The 18035-nt window shown below is 38.8% G+C and overlaps 1 protein-coding gene across 4 annotated transcripts in view; it reads right to left on the minus strand.

The window, feature by feature from the left end:
- Window positions 1-230: 230 nt before the first annotated feature.
- The window catches only part of Zmat3 (zinc finger matrin-type 3), a 33330-nt gene continuing 15525 nt past the window's right edge, over window positions 231-18035 (minus strand). For 3 of the 4 annotated variants that reach the window (XM_063227213.1, XM_063227215.1, XM_063227214.1), the window contains exons 3-6: window positions 11827-11946; window positions 9460-9626; window positions 9242-9342; window positions 231-7225 (exon numbers count right to left, since the gene is read on the minus strand). In XM_063227213.1, coding sequence (XP_063083283.1) covers window positions 7017-7225; window positions 9242-9342; window positions 9460-9626; window positions 11827-11946 — 597 coding nt within the window. In that variant the 3' untranslated portion in view covers window positions 231-7016. The remainder of the gene's footprint in view (window positions 7226-9241; window positions 9343-9459; window positions 9627-11826; window positions 11947-18035) is intronic. The other variant, XM_063227216.1, reaches the window with a different exon arrangement.

Here is an 18035-nt window from a genome sequence, read left to right on the forward strand (position 1 = left end):
AGGACACACTGCAGCCTGGGCCACCTCCAGGGTTGGGGGAGAGGTGTTGGGGGCAGCTTGGTCAGCTCCACTGCAAGCCCCAGGGCTTCCAGGGCTCCATGGGGAGTGCACGGCAGTAAGTGCACACTGAGGAACGTAGACCCCCACATTCCTCAACCATCAGCTTGGAAATAACACCCCAGTGCTGACAATTTACCATCTTCCTGGATCTCCAACACAGAACCAAACCATTTGCAGACAAGACTCAGAAACTTTTATTAAATTGAACACAAAATGCCTGTTAGAATAACATCAAGCTTTTATCAGAGATCAGTACATAAGTGAGAATACACAGCCAAAATGAGCCATCAACATAAGCAGTATAAATTTTAATTAACTTTCAGATTTCTATATTCAATACGCTGAAGAAAACAAAACCCAAAGAGCAATTTCAGTTTCACAATTCACGGCTGATTGGTTTTAATCCCATGATGCATTTGTCATTTCTGCTGTCCCAGAACAAAAACATATTCCCAAAGCAGTGACTGGCACTTTGCTCCCATACCATACAAAGATCTAAAACCCCACATGACATTTAAAGAAAATGTTATGAAACAACCTCAATTTCATACAATTCAGGCTGGCATTTGTTTTAGCTGTATCTTTACTGAAGACACAGTTCTTGGAAAGTAGCAAAAGCAGTTTAAAGAGTTGCCATGCCATTCAGGAAGGGTTCAAATGTCTCTCTTGGTTTCCCATGATTTGATTTTTAAGACAGTAACTTTTACACTGAAAGCAAAATCAGTTTTATTTTTGAATCTAGTGCACGCATCTGAGAGGATGCTTTCTGTCCCAGCAGATACGTGCACTGCTTTGAAGTGGAGCCCCACACACTCCAGTAAGGCATTTCCAGGCAAACACACCCGCTCACGCCAGATCACCACGGTCAACAAAGGGACCTCAAAGTGAACACCACATAGTGCAGAATCAACATGAAATTCTTACACACTGGTCCACAGCACCACAGGAAGACACTCAGGTACATATGGAAGGCAAAACAATAGCCACTCCAAAAAGTTTTGTTTCCATAAATGCCAGATTTGCAGTATAGAAATAAACTATATATGCTTTATTCTAGAATAATGTCACTCATTTCAAAACATGGAGTTACTTTTCCTTTAAAAAAAATCATGTAGGAAAGACACATATAACCAATGATACAGAATATTTATTTTCACTAGTGAGGGGGTCACTTAAGCACTTACATTGAGATGAGAGACTCAGGAAGGCCATTTAAAGGTTAAAAAAAATCTGATAAGCCCTGCATTATCAGTTGGTATTAAACAGTGCAGTGAGAGTTCAGTGATTGCAATGGGCTTACTTAAGTGCTATGGCCACAAGAACACTGTGAAGTTAAAAAGAACTGTGAAATGTCTAAAAATAAACATCTAAGTAGTAAAAATACATATTTTTCTTTTAAAGGTCCAAAGGAAGTATTCAGTTTCAGAAACCAGGAACTATATCCAACAAGCACAAGAATATAAACCAAGAACAGTTAAATTTCATTTCTGATTCAGCTTTACTCACTGCATCACCATGACCTGAAGTTGCTTAAATTTTGCAGATTGATCCACCAAAAGTGAACATAGAAAGAAAGGCATATATCCAAAAGGTTCTAAACATCATTGGAGTAAAGCTAAATATAGTTACTAAGGCTCACAATTTCAGCAACTCATTGTACAGTACAATCGTTTTAAATTCTGCTAATTACAGCTAGAGGAAGCATGGGTAATTACAATGCACTGGCAATTGAATCAAATTCCTCTGATACATTAATAGTCTCTATTTTATAAACCACTGGAATGGTTCTCGAGATGCCTGAAACAGCTCATCGTGCATGGGTTTGACCCTTTCCTCCCCTCTCCCCCTGCCAGAGCAGCTGACAACAGTGACAAGAAGAGGAAAAGCAGCAACTGGTGAGGTGAGGTATACGCCGATCTCATAAACCCCAATCTATAATTTACAGTTTTCTGAAGAAGCTGCATAGTTCAACAAAAATACCTCCAGCAGAAGAAGAATAAGGAGAAAAAACTCTTCTCGTGAAACTTTAAAATTGCTGACAATTAAGCATTTAAAATAACCAACTCCAAAAAATGTGTTTGAAAAAGGAGTTGTCTTCCGTCACTCTAAGCATACGGATGAATAGAAACTGGAAGACTGAAGTCCACAGGAGAAAAAACAAGTGTGTTAATTGGCTCAGCGTACCAACTTCATACACTGCTTTCAAAAAGATATTAATATTGAAATCAATATTAAACCCTCGTTAATGCACCTAGGGGAAGTGCTTTGTCTAAAATTTACACTGCAGAGTCTATCCTGACGGACTGGTGGATGAACAGAGCGAGTGATGGATAGATATGTGGAATTACAGGTATGTAAAATGTCAATTAGATTCAGTGGGTGAGTATGTGAAGCATTTTTTATTTTGACACGTTTAAAATTTTTCATGAAAAAGTATTTCTGTAACAAAATAAGTTTAGCAGTGTTTTTAAAGATTCTAGCTACTCAGGCAATTTAGAGTTTTAAATTAATTGATGTAAGAGAAATTATTAAAGGCCTCAAACGATTTGTAAAGATACCTCTCTTAAAGAAGAGATGAATTAACACAATATTTATGCCAGACAGGTTCATAATATATTTTATTTGCAAATATGTCATTCTCTCCTTTAGAAAAAAGATGTGTTGGAAAAAGACACTGGAATAAAGAATTTATCCAAACCCCAGTGTCAAGCTCCTCCAATCTACTATACTACCATTCACTAAATATAAAAGTAACACTTCAAGGTGACTATTGCCAGCCTGAGACACCTGGATTCATGTTCAGGGTGTATATTTCCTGATCCATTGAGTTTTACTTACTATCAAGTTGAGATTGCATTAACAAAAAAACAGAATCCACATAGACCTTGGCTATTCCAAGTTTCTGTTTTATGAACCATGATGAATAGCAATAATTCTGTCATCTCTTCTCGGCGAAATGCTAACACTTGCTAAAGGCACTCATATTCTGGGCTTAACGGACACAGGGTCACACAGGACCATAAGCCATACTTTTTTTGGTAGCTACCCAGAAAGGGAGTTTACAAATGATCCCCCCATTCCTAATGGGAAGAAAACATCAAACAGTTAACAGTTACCGTAGAAATCTTACGAGAGGCTATTTACACAGTTATTTGTTCGAACATTCAGCTACACTGATAGTAACAGCTCATAAGGGTATGAGTTCCCCCACTAAGAACACAAACACAGGAATGAAACACTTTGTATTATACATGGAATGCCTCAATAGTGATTTGTCTGGTAAGAAAAAAAAAAACCAGAGGGTAAGGTACAATTTTTTTTAAACACCTGTTCAAAATCTTGCCTATCCTAACAAATCACTCCTCCACTTATTTCTAAAGAAATAAGAACCACTGTCCACTGCCTTAGTACAAGCTTCCCCAAGTTTTTAAGTACTTCCAGCTTAAGTTTTGATATTACAACGTAAAATTCCAAATCTACCATCTTTAGGCCTCTCTGAAGAGAATACCGTGTCAAAGTGTTCCTTCCCCATCTCTCCTGACACAAAAACAGACTCATTTTACACAGGTCACTACACAGTCCTCAAACTGTTGCTGTTCAATTCCAGACAACTCAGGCATGAAGAAATCACAAATCTCACCACAAATCCTTAGCGCCTAACTTCAGGGGAAGATTTAATCAAATGTATACATATACATATGCATGTATATACATGTGCATATGTACATGTATTTCTCCTTTCCTTTGTGTTCAAACTGTAGCTCAATAGCCATAAACAAGCACACAGTTCTGCAGAACAGCTTTATAAAGTGGGGTGGAAGACCTCGTGCTTCCCATTAGCCTATTAAGAGAGAGCGATGCAATGACCTCAGCCTTTGAGTCATATTTGCCTTCAGGGTTTCAAAAATCCTATGGGTTTCTAAGTCTACCCCAATTAATTAAAAAAGAAAATAATGACGAAAAATGTGGAGAGGGTCTTTTTCAAAATGAACGATAAAAAAAAGTATTCACTTTATAGAATTCAGTGCAATAAAAGACAAGCAGATAAACATAATAAACAACATGCACATATTTACAAGTTGCAGGACATGACCAAGACACGACCAAAGACAAGACCAGCAAAGTATTTTCTACTCAGTGTGGGGTCAAGGAATTACAGGACACACTCTATTTAATAACTAAACTTAAAAAAAAAAAAAAAAGAACACTTTACAGGCATATGCAATCCAATCTTAATTGAAATATGGATATTTTCCTTCATAATCTTTCACTCTCAGTGTCTTAGGAGAGTTTACAATTATCTTCTAGTATTAATTTTTTAATGGCAATGTACACAAAGATTCACAGAGAAAAGAGATTTTGATGCTAGGCATTCTTACAGATGATTGCTGAAATCTACTTTTTTTAACTAGAGGTTTTGCTTGTTTAGGCCTCTGTCCATCCTTGTACACGGCATACAGAAGAGGCACGATTTCTGAGGGACACAGGGTACAGATCCTAAAGCTTGTTATGGAGCAGGACTGGATTTCACAAGATGAAACCAACAGAGATCACATTTCACTAATTCAGAGGCAGCAGCAGCAGCCATCTAGAGGGAAGAAACACTGTCTACACAAAAGGTGCCAATATAAGAAACTGTTCCATGCAGCGACGGCAACTTCCAACACCCTCTTTCACCGATGGAACAAGAGAACACTGCAATGTCACTAGCCCAAAATACAACCTACTACGATAGAAATTTGTGATGTTTTTCAGATGTGCGTGAAAGCTCTGTAAATGGTCGTGGAAGGTATTATCAACTGGAATTTGGAAACTAAGAAACTGAATCATCATAGACAATGTAGTACTAAAGTGTCATATAAAACAACAACATAGTTCTTTGTTAGTGCAAAGAAATATAACAAGTAAGAAATAACACTATAAATCTAACTTCTTTCTTTAAAAGAAAATACACTTATGCATTCATAACATCCATTAAGGGCACTGGGAAACTGGAAACCTGAATACACAAGGCCTGAAAACACATCAAGCCCTTAAGTCCACTGCTTTTTGTACACATATATTGAAACTAGTAAGTGGAGAGGGCAGGGAAACACATCCTTTAATTTCATTTCCAAAGGAAAAACGGAAAGTAGATGAATGCGGCATTTACAAAAGGTAAATTCATATCCACAGTCTTTAATGTTAAATCTGGAGTAAGGATGCAGTGAAATTCTCTCCAGGGAATTACATGGAATTCTGGGGAAAGTGTGATATGTGTACACACACCTGTCGAAAAGAAACGAGACTTTTAAATAAGCATAAAACCAGCATGAGATTAACATCTACCCAAAAATTGTATGTAGCAGCAAAATGAGTAACCTACTGGCCAGTAAGACAAGTGTTAAATTGTCCTAAACTAATAAACGATACTTCATAGACTCAACTACTACAAAAAGGGCTATTATAAAAAGAGTTATGGATCTAGATAGAATCTCAACAGAAAATTATTTCATTCTTCTGTTACTGGGAGAAAAAAAAATTTACCAAGTAATTCTACTGTTCAATAAACCACCACCTTAACAAAAACTGATTTTAATTATAGATCTAGACTATTTAAAATTGTCCCAACATATCACCAAAAAGAAATGATGATTATACCTATTTGCCTATACAATTCTCAAGGTTACCAAGAGTTTCAGTCAGTAGCAAAAGCAATCAAACAAGCATCTGCCAAACACATGCTCCCTGTAAACTTCCGGAGTACCTGGTCTTTCAAAAGAAGCACAGATGAGCACCTGTCTTGTCCATGTAAAGTAAAATGTAGCAAACAGACACAAATGCAGTTAATGAAACGTCATGTAACACTCCATGGGTAATTGAGACATACACTATGGCTTCTTATTTTAAAAGCAAAAACAATGTTCTACGGGAGGTGGTGATACTGAAACTTGAACAGCTTTTTAAAATTTCTTCTCTTATCTATGAAATAGCAGGTGATGCTATTAATGTTTTTTCCATGATGGTCAACAAACTGACAGAACAGAGAACAATATAGTATAAGGATTGGTTCATTTAAAATTTTCTGCCAAAAGAAAATATCAAGAGAGCATACATTATGGTTAAGACAATCATACATTGTATGTTACACTATTATCAATGAAGCCAAAATTCTAAACTGAAAAAGCCAACACATCTTTATGTTTCCTAAATCAGATGGGAAACATTCTCTGAAAAACCTCATGCCCACCTTGAACTCCTATGCCCAAATTCATGTTTGGAAAGCCCATAGCACAGCGAGGGCATGAAAATAAACCTACAAGACAAGATGATTCCACTGGGAGGAAGAGGGCAGACCGGGCGGCAGCAACTGAATGTGTGGAATCCACAACTAGAAATGGAGTTTAGCCGTTTGGACAAACACAAGCACACTGAAAATATCTGAATTCAAGAAAACCTGCACTTCAGGGACGGAGGGACAATACAGGGGAACTATGTCTTGGAAAGACCCTAATACAGACTGTACTGATACATCTTATTGGCAGTGCATTGAGGTGAAGATTCCCGCAAAGCCTTGAGAAACAAACCTCAGCTTTTATTGCAATCTGAAGTAAGAACTCAACACAATTCTTTATTTAACAGTACATAAAACTAAAACTACAAAAGCAGATGAGATTTTTAAATGGTCGTATCTCTAAGTCAACCAGAATTTGGCCAAGATAAAATGTTACTTCTGATGGGATAGGTAAGTCACATGCAATAGAGCTCGACACAGTGGACCCGAAAAAGAGTTAGGACCTAAGAAGCACGTCTGCCTCTCCCCCATCGCGGGGTACTGACATCTCATGGTACCATTGCAGGGTACGCACATTAACATCAAGCGGAAGAGTGGATTTGGATCAGAGGACCACAAAGCAGGGCGAGCAGACAGAAGGCAAACAGGCAGGAAAAGCTACTCCACCTGAACAGGACCACCACTATACATAACCCAGGTTCTCCATCTCGTTCCGGTACCGCTGTTCAGACACCTTGCTTTTGTGTTGCTTGCTCTCTAAATGCTGCCGAAATTCCACTTCTTCACCAGCCCCAACATTACACATTGAGCAGTAAAACTGGCCACTCGGAGTAACACACATGGCTAGGTCACGTGGAATCCTCTGCCGAGAGCGAGGGTTGAAATAAGGGCCTGCGAAAGCAAGAGATGGAAGAACAGTATTGACTTACTGGAAGACCCTCTGACCAATTCTCATGGCATCTGTAAGTCTACAGCAAATGACGCAATTAAGAGATTCTTAGTTTTCAATGAAGTTAAACGTAACGAGGTTTTTTGAATTAATTATAATTTTAGATCAGCTCAATCCACAAAGATAAAATGATTCCCAAACTACTGTTAGGAAGGTTTGGGGTTTTTTTTTTTTTTTTTTTTCATTTTTATCTGTACCCGGGATTGAACTCATGACCACCTGAAGGCAGGTGCTTATGCCACTGAGCTAAATCCCCAGCCCAGGAAGGTTATTGTAGTGCCAAACCCAAACTCTAAATGGCCATGTCTCTAAAGAGTGAACACAGCTTTTAAAATAATTTCCAAGCATTATAATTCCTGTAATTATGTTAATTAATCTACAAATTATACTCCTTTAATTACCCTAAGAAAACATTAAGAGTGTTTGCACAGAGGTTTTACCAGCAAGATATTCACTTTGACAGTGTTTATAAAAGCAAAATTTTGGTGAAATGAGAAACCCAAAAACATGTGATTTGAAAAAGCATGGTAATGAACACGATGATAAACTACAGAGCGGGCTGGGCAGCAGCTCAGTGGTGAGCACTTGCTAGCATGTGCAGGGGCCTAGCTCCATCATAACCAAGCAACGAACGGACAGAAAAAACACCTATGAAGACAATAAATAGAATGCTATAGAAAACTCATTACATTAAAATATGACATTCTATTAAGTAAATGGTGAATATCACAAAATATGAAAAGATTTATATGAAAATATGAAATGACATACAAAAATGTTGATGACATTGCAATTAATTTTATTTTCTTTATTTTGTATTACTTGACTTTCCTGGGCCATTGTTTCATTAATTTTCTTCTTTTCTGTTCTAGTGTAATAAATATTTTTCCCAAAATATAATTTTCACTGTCTTACAATTATTGATAAGATAGTTTCATTACTGTTTGATTCTAAGAATTATTAAATTCTAGTATGAGTGCTTCTTTGAACTATGAATCATTTAATGTTTTAAAAATTTCCAAGCACATGTAGATTTTGTTTTTATGTTTTTATTACTGACATCCCATTTAATAGCACTCTAGCCAGAGAACATAATCTATACTACATTCATCCTAAAATTTATCTTCTCTAACACTGAGACACTTAGCCTGGCTTCCTTCATTTCGGCTGGCTTTCTTTTACCCAGCTGATAATTGTGGTTTTTTAAGTGACACTTTCTTAAATCTGTATTATAATTACTTATATGTTAGACTTTCATTAATCATACTGCGTCATGTTTCCTAGATGTCTTAAGTTCGCTTTGTTTTACTGGTCACATAAATGATTCTGCTGTCTCAGAGGCTGAGGTGGGGGAAGGATGAAGATCTCCTTAATCCTAGACTCCCTACTAAAGACGAGAAAAGAACATTCCTTTAAACATGGGATTCTAGATTGAATGTGTGCATCAAAATCACTAAGGAATCGTTTGCAAAGCATACTCAGGTCCAGGTCCCATTCCAAAATTTACTGATTGAGTATCTCTATGTAATCGTTCAGGTATGCATATTTTATGAGAACACCTTAGAAAACTGTGATTCACTACCCTGCTTTAAAACCTAGTATTTTCTTTCATTTTCCCCAAGAATGTGAACTGAATGTAGCATAAGTTTAAAGCTCCAACCCATTTTCATTAGGCATTTTATACTTTCCAGCTGGCAAACAAGAAAAGCAACATAAAGGAACTATGATAAGAGACCTTAAAACACAGACATAGTTTCAACCCAAAAGAAATACGTAATATACTAAGTAGGAAATAAGACCTGAAATAAACACCAGCATGGAAGGCCTCTAGACCAACAAAACAATGGCTCACTCTGACTTCTCAGGGCTATCTATTACTATTAAAGGAAATAAAAATCAGAGTCCATTTATGGAACATATGTGTAAATTTCCAAAGTATGTGGAAATACATGGGATACCTGAATTATTCTGTACTGTGTACATATTTCTCCTATTTGGCATCATCTTAAATTCATTGCCTTCTTTCCGGGCCCGCCGTTGACCCATCTCTGAGGAGTCCCTAGAGAAAAGAAATTTTAAAAGAGTAAGACTTCTAAACAAGGATCCCTTTCAGCTCTCTTTAAAGAGAGTCTGTCTCACATAACACCCTGGCCTCAGAGAAAATGGCAATACCTACGAGAACGAGTTACTCTGAGCTTCAGCCAGCCGCAGCCTCTTGGCATGATTCTTCCCTTGATAGTGAGCCTGGGCCACAGCCGGGGAGCTGAAGGAGGCATCACAGAGCTTGCAGTAGTCATTCTCTGTAGCCAGGATCACTCTGCCTCCTGGCCTAAAGGAGCCCACCTGACATCAAAGACACAACACACGAGGAGGCAAGGTTTAAAAAAAACGGAGCTTAGCCTTCCTTCTCTTCAAAGGTCCTTCTCAGAACTGAAACAGCCAAAGACCACAACACTCAGCTTTACAAAGAAAGGAAGTAACCCCAGAAAGGAAAAAAAAGCTTGGAGACACTTAACTCGTGCTTCTGCATTATAATCACCTATGGCAATGTACCAAACTCTGAGCAGCTTGTTGCTATGCTTCTGAAAAAGATTGTAAGATAAGTTAAACACTCCAGCATAGAAGATTTAGAGAAATAAGTAATATGTAAATAAATAGGGAAGACTTAAAGTCTCCTTTTCAGAACAAATAGTCTCCTCAGAAAGCATCAGTAAACACCAAGTGCCAACTGTTTGCTAAGCCTTGCTATCTAATCTAGAGGGATACGGTCAATACATATTTTTTAAAGTCAAACCTCTGCTCTCATAAAGGTTACAAAATAGGCACCAATTAATATAATCAGAAAAAAAAAAAATAACTAGCAGACCCAGGCAATGTGTTAAAGGTTAGGGAACATGTTAAAGGAAATCTGACAGTGCCTGCAAGACAGACAGTGGGTATCCAGTTGTGTTTATGTTAAAAAAAAAAAGTCACAAAGCAGGTTTTGGCGAGAGGAGAAATAGATGATAAAGAGTCTGAAAGTCGTATCATTTCAGGAAACGTTGAAGGAAGTAGAATTGTTTGATCCAGAAGAAAAGAATCTCTGGGTAAAGGTTAGCTGTTTTCAAAAATCACAAGGGCTCTGTTATCCAGGGCAATGCAAGCTGTTTTCCCGAAAGGGTGGAGCCAGGCAAAAACCATCCCTGACAGGGATGAGCCATCCAATGCCTCTGTGGCCTTCAGAAAGCGACAACGTGAAGAACTCTAAAGTGTTTTCTTGTCCTCTGATTCCATTTTAATGTATCTCATTTTCCCCACAAATTGATGAAAAGGAACAATAGCTGGAATTGCGAGCCACATATTAAGTACTAAAATAAGAATCTCCAGAAAAGTAAAATCAGGCCATGGTGATTAGGAAGATCCTAAGATGTAACACTAAAAAGAGTTACTTCACTTTACGGGGCTGTTAATACAACTCTAAAGAGGCTCACGCTGCTGGCACGTGGACCACACTTTGAGTAATAAGGCCGACGCCTCTAAGTTGCTGCAAGCATAAATGAAGTTAGGGCCCAGGTCTGAAATGAGACACTTAGACTTTGTGCACAGAATTTAAGGGAATATCAAAAAACTTTAGTAATCAAAATAAATAAAATTTTAAAGAGTGAAATTTAATAGAAAAAATAAATGAGCAAAATATCAAAAATTGTACATAAAGACAAAATTAGCACCACTACCATGCTAAATCATCCTGCAGTAAAGCTAAAGGAAAACTGATTAATACTTATCCTACCTTTAAGTTTTTGATGACTGGTCCACTATTTCTTAAATTAATTTTGAATTTGTTAAATAGTTCATGAATGAACTTATGAGACCTGTTTGTTTTTTGACTTCTTAAACTTTGTGCCCAAATCAAGGTATCCTTCACCTCATTTTAGTCCCACTTCTAAAGGAAATGATGCATTAAGCAAAAAACACCTTGCAAATACACTCAATATATTATTCCTTATGTTGTTCTGTGAGCAGAGAACATTTCAAAGACAGGTTAAGAAGGACAGTCCATATTTCAGAGGCAATAAAAACCCAGGAATACCTCGCTTGAACCATTTGCTCTGACTTTCAAAGAGTAAAAAGAACTGGCCTCTCAAGTGTGTCTTGTAATTCCAAAGCCTACATGGCATTTGTCCTTGATCTCTCTACAGAGGTAAATAAATGGCAATCTCAAGAAACATCTTATAAATGGAAGATACAACACAAGTAGAATTAATGGCAATTAAAATTTGTTTTAAATCTCTCATCATTCAGGGGTACTTACCCTGGAATTCTGAAAAAAGTACAGAAACAGACTCATGTTATAATATTTGTTTCATAAATATCAAAGTTTAAAGATTTTGATGTGCATTAAATACAGCACATAGTAAGTACCAAGGAAGACCTCTCAGGAATATCTGTACAACTACGTCCCGATGGACACATGAATGACAGATTTCATCCATGACTGTACACGCCCACGACCGACCGCTTCCTAACACCACTGCCCCGCCTCCCGCCCCGACGCAGGTCTCACCTGTGCAGGGACTGAGACCACAGGCGCAGCTGCAGGCTCCACAGCATTGCTCATTCTGGCAGGAGGAGGACAGCTACTGGCTGCATAGTAGTTTCGGAGTTTCTTACCATGATTTTTACCCTAAATGAAAAAATATAACGAATAATCACCAGGAGGAAATTCTGTCAGATTTGAACTCATCAATGTATTTGTTAAAAAAAAAAAGGAAAGAAAAAGCCCACAAGCAATACTAATTATGTATTATTTCTCTATCTACACTACACTGGGGTAAACACCACTAGCTAGATGCCATTATTAGATTTTATTTGTTTGAAGATTTTGTTGTTGTTGTTGTCTTTTTTTGTGGTACTGGGGATCGAACTCAGGACCTCGCACTTGCCAAGCAGGTGCTTATGCCACTAAGCTAAATCCCCAGCCTCATTATTAAAAGAATCTATTGATGCCTCTATGGAATGACTGAATTATTTGCGAAGGATAAGAGAACAGTGTCAGACAAAATTAATTTCCTAAGCATTTCTAAAAAAAAATCCCATTCGCCAGTGGTCTGTGTCTCTCCCCAATTCGTGGACATTCAAATGCCACTGCTTAACTATGAATTTCACAACACTCTGATCTAATCACCTTTGGAACTGAGTCATGAAATGAATAATCCAATTATTTTAACAGACCTTACAAAGTATCTTTTTTATGTAACAAGAGACTTGCTGCTCATAAAAATACTGTCTGAGAAATCCATTGATGTAACCCCCAGATGACAGCTAAACATCTGCTTCTGGGTGGGGAAGGCGGTGGTACATGACTTTTCCAGAAGGACAAAGGAGCAGAGCCAAGGCTTGACGCTGGCCTTCTGAATCCAGTACACTACAGAGTCACGGCTTCAGGCTGTATGCTGAACCTCTATGAAAACAGACCTCCCTTCTTCATCGTTATATGCCTTAAGCTAATAAACCAGCAGCAAGGGTCAGTGGTTGAAAAGCATTCTCAATATGGGTAAAACAGTGTATTTGTAAAACCACACTGTAAATTCACACCTACAAGCAATCATTTATTTGCCATCTACTTCATGCTAAAACCAAGAAATAAAATGAAGACTGGCACACAGTCTAAAGGAGACTGAAACAAAAATGTTTAAAGCAATGAGGTATGTTCTCTCCGGGCTTCCTCGGCACACCCCAGCTGTGCTCTTACCATGGCCACGGTGAGCGCAGTCCAACTCGGATCCACCTTTCCTAACCCAGCACCTCGTCATCAGTCCATCTTATCACTCCACCTTCACAGTGCAGCCCAAGCCACGGCACTGCTCTCCACCGACACTAACTACACCGCAGCAATCCAGCCCCCAACACGCTTCAGCTGCAGCCGTGACAACTCCTAACCAGGCACAGCCCTCCTGCACTCCTCCCTATCACAAATGAAAGTGATACAAACAAAATCACCTCCCGCCCTCACTTACAATCTTCCAGTGACTTCTCAGCACTTCACTAACACGAAAAATCTTTTCTTTGAGTCACCCTCTGGCCTGTTTACTTCTCTGATGTTACATCAAACAGGGCTCCCTTCCCCAGCTAATTTGCTCCTGCCTCAATACCTTGTTTTTTACTCCTTAAACACTTCAAGCTAATTCTGGCTCCTCTTCCTAACAAACTTGCTGTTCCTCCTGCCTAGAATATAGAGTTTTCTTATCTCTGTACAGCTGATCAGTATCTTTAAACTCTGAACACATACAGCGTATCTCACTGCATCTCAAGTGTCATAACCTCCCAAACACATGCGTATACAGATGTAAACACTTGCTCTATTATATTACCACATCGTCTGATTTCATTTAATCTTCCTGCCACTTATCACTATGTAAAATAACAGGGATTATTTTTTTTTTCTCCTTTCTGCTCTCAAAAATGTAGACTCATTAAAAATAAAAATCTTGCCTGGTTTACTCCTTTCTGTGATGCTCGGGAAACTTTCTAACATACAGCAAGCAAGCAATAAACATTAGTTGAATAAAAGATTCAAATATTATAGTAGAGATGGTTTTTTAAAAACATTAAGACAACATTGAGAGGCATTTCTTATTTCTGTCTCAACAGATCAGAAGACTTGCTGGAAGAGGGGATGGCGAGTTACCTTTTAAATGAACAAAATTTCACCAGGGAAGTAGGGGTAAAGGAGGAAGAAAACTGTGAGCTAAAAACTAGCATAAGCAAAGGCCCAACCTAAAGGGGAGATGGTCTCGGGATCTCAAGAAAACCAGGAGCTCAGGTGCAAAGGAGGCGCACCCTCAGCGGTTTTACCAATGATTCAGAACAGGGACGTTCAGGGCAGCAGGAGCCTGAGCTATAAGCCAGGCAAGAACAGGACTGTGCTGGATTTGATACAGAGCATCCTGGAATCATCATGGGGCACATAGCAGAGCAGATCAAAGTTAGAAGCTGGGAAGACAAAGGAAAAAAGCCAAGGACTTTTAGTAACACACCTTACTGTAAGTCTCCAACTAGAGGGACACTATGATAATGTGGAAGAAAACAAAGTACCAGGTCTATCGAATAATATGAAAACAAAAGTGTTTTCATGGAAGCCTAGAACCAAAATGGAGCTTGGAGGGAGGTCAGGCAGTTATGAACATGCATACGGTATTTAAGGTCATGGAACCAAAAGGACAAGAGCTTCTGAAACAGCCCTCCAGCAAAGCAAGGGTTCACAGCAGGTCAATGGCTACCCTGAGGAGAAAGACACAAGAACCATGGAGAAGATAAAAAGAAGGAAGGACAAGTTGGAATGAGGGCCAGAGGGAGGCAAAGCCATGAGCAAATGGGAATGCCAGTTATCAAAAAAATTTTTGTTTTAAGAGAAGGGTGCTGGGGCTGGGGATTTAGCTCAGTGGCGTAAGCACCTGCCTTGCAAGCAGGTATTCGTGAGTTCAATCCCTGGTACCGATAAAAAGGAAAAAGACAAAAAAAAAAAAAAAGAGAGAAGGGTGCTATGGTTTGAACATGGTCTCCGCATCAAACTCATGATGAGATTTAATAATCAATACAACAACAGAGAGAGAGCCTTGGTGTGGTGGTTGAAGTCATAAGGGCTCTTCCCTCATGGAGAGATTCATTGAATTCCCATTAGCGAGGGTTAGTTCTCTCCATAGCAGGGAGTCTGGCACAACCCCTACACTCTCACAAATGTGCTCACCCACATGTACCAGCTCCCCGTTTCCACTTCCTACCACAATGTAACACAGTACAAGCCCTCACCAGAAGTCGCACATTTGCTAGAATTATTTATTTCCCTGTCTCCAGAACTATGAGTCACACAAACCTCTTCCCCTTGTAAATTAAGCAGCCTCAAGTATTTTGTTATAGCAATAGAAAATGGGCTGAGATAACACAGCATTGGAAAAAAGATAATCTGGGTCAGTATGCTGAGACTGAGGCCAATCGAAGGGCACTCATATGAATCCAAGAGACAGTGCAGCACAAGGATTAGCATTAAGGAAATCAAGGCCACAGGAGTTTAAAGAATCTTCTTAAAACTAAGTGGGAATCTGAATCCACAGATTTGTAGGAAGATAATACATCTACATAATTAACTATCTTCTTCTATGTGCTGGTCACTATTCAAAGAAACAGAGACAAAATGATAAAAGGCAAAGTCCTTCCCTTCAAGAAACTTTTCCAGAGGTTAAAAACAGATTATATATATTTATTTATGGTTTGTGTCTGAGTGTCCCCACAAAGCCTCATGCCATCACAGAGGTGGCTGAGTCTAGTGTTTGCAACTGGTTTGTTGTCTAGCACTGGGACTGGCAGTGTGAGTGCTGCACCCACCCAGGCGTAGGCAGCTGGCATACAGTATAGGGGAGGAAAGGAGGCGGGCTTTTCCTTTTATGCCCTTTTGCTCTTATTGCTTCTGCATCTGCCACAGCTTCCACGCTCCTTCTCAGCCACACCATTCTGCCTTGAAGCCAGCTGAGTATGAACTGAAACCTCCAAAAACTGTAAGCTCAGTAAACCTTTTCTCCCCTAATTTTGGACATTGGGTATTTTGTCCCAGCAACAAAAGTAACCAAGATGTAGATACAGATATAGATACAGATATATACCATTTAAAAATATAACTGACAGCTGCTCTGCAGAAAATAAAACAGGATGATATAACAAAAATGAGCAAGGGAAGCAGGAACAGAAAGACATGGCTTTTCTGTGGAGTGACACATGAGTTAAAAGTGGAAGAAGAGAAGCCTTCAGCTGCGCAATGTGGAGAAAAAAGGGAGGAGCTGGACACCACAACATCCATTTGACCTTGTTAGGTCTGAGATCTCTTTCTCAGGTCCATAGAGAACATAATTCAGAGTTCAGGGCCAAGCCAAGTGTTACTGCTCATGTTTGGATTGCCCCCCCCCCAGTCTCATGTAATCATGGACGTGGCTGAGTCTGGCACTCATGATTGGTTTGTTGTCTGGCGCTGCAATTGGTGGTGTGAGGGCTGCACCCACCCAGGGGCAGGAAGAAGATGTGTCTTTCCTCTTCTGCTCTGTTCACTCATGCTGTTTGTGGTGGCCATGAAGGGCTGCCCTGCCATACCACCCTGCCTTAGAGCCAGCTGAGTATGGACTGAAACCCCCAAAACTGTAAGAAATAAACCTTCCCTTGCTTCACTTTGGGCATCAGGTATTTTGTCTCAACAAGACAAAAATAACCAAGACACCAGACTAGGGATAGAATATGAGAAGTTAACTTTGTGAAGATGATATTGAACACCACGGAACTAAATAAATCACCTGCTGAGCATGGAAATAAAGAGCAAAGGACCAAGCTCTGGGACACGATAATACAGTGTGATAAAGGAACATGCAAACAAGTGAAACTGAGAATGCCTGGCCTGAGGAGAATGATGAAAATCAGGCAAGAGAGTGTCAAATGTTTCAAAAGAAATCAATCAAGTAAAATATAATCCCAAAACCCTACTTATAGGTATTACTAAACAGAAACCGACACACAAGAAAACACATACAAAAATGCTTCTAAAAGGATCTGTTGGTAACAGGACAAAAGCGGGAACAACTTAAGGGTCCTTTTCAGACAACAGCTAAATTGTAATCTATTGGTACAAAGGAATACTATATTGTAGTGAAAAGAAACACACAAGGACTCCATAGGGCAACAGAAATCATTCTCAACAAAATGCTGAATAGCAAGTTACAGAAGATACATAAGAATAATTTTAATATGTGGTTTAAAACATGAAAAGCAATGCTACATATTTTTATTTTTTATTTTAAAGAGATTAAACAAAAGAGGACATAACAAAGCAGATCAGATCAGAACAATGCAAGTAACACAGCATTTTACAACACAACCCATAATTAACAGTAACTACCATAATGTCTCTTTCTTTGAAATAATTGAGCATAGCTTCATATATGATGGTATGAAACATAACAAAACAGTATAAAACCATTCAAGAGAATGTAAGCATTACAGAGCTTTCAGAACCAAATAGCAGAGAACGAACAATGGCTACTTTATTATCTCATTTTCCACAGAAAATTTGTTTATACTCAATGCTACATTATTATACAGTCAAAAATTTTCTGTAGTAAAGGTGAAAAAAATGCTTGGGAATAATGTTACCAATGAGTGTAATGGCTGCATGGGGGAATATAATTGGCAACTTCAACTAACAATTTGTACACTTTAAACTAGATGGCAAATGTAAATGTTCTATTATTTATGCTTTTTATGTATAGGAGATTTTATAACAGACAATAATAATCATAAAAAGGAAGTGATTCACTGGAGTTGTCAGGACACAGTGATGCCTGATTTGAAAAAAACAGAGGTCAAAGCAGTGGAACAGTAAGAGACAAAAAGAGATAAAAGGTCAAGTGGAATGGTTTAATTTAAGAAGGGAATGGGAGCCATAAAAACTAAACACTACAGGCTGGTGCACGGAAGAGTTCAACGACAGAGAGCAGAGACGTAGGGAGCATTACACAGGGAAACGGAGTCACCGGAAGAGTCTCTGAAGATGGGCTTTGCTTATGCTGTTTGAATGGTAACAGGAAGAAGTCACTCAGAAAAGAACAGATGGTGCGGAAGCCAAGGGCATGGCCACAAGAGCAGTGCATGAAACAGCAGATGAGGCACACAGTACCACCAGAGGGGTCAGGTGTAGACAGCATTGAGTCTTTTATTTCCAAAGCATCATCCCCACTA

Source organism: Cavia porcellus, unplaced genomic scaffold, assembly GCF_034190915.1.
Source record: "Cavia porcellus strain 051 isolate PalLab524CR breed Dunkin Hartley unplaced genomic scaffold, mCavPor4.1 scaffold_17, whole genome shotgun sequence".
In the NCBI taxonomy this organism is placed as follows: Eukaryota; Metazoa; Chordata; class Mammalia; order Rodentia; family Caviidae; genus Cavia; species Cavia porcellus.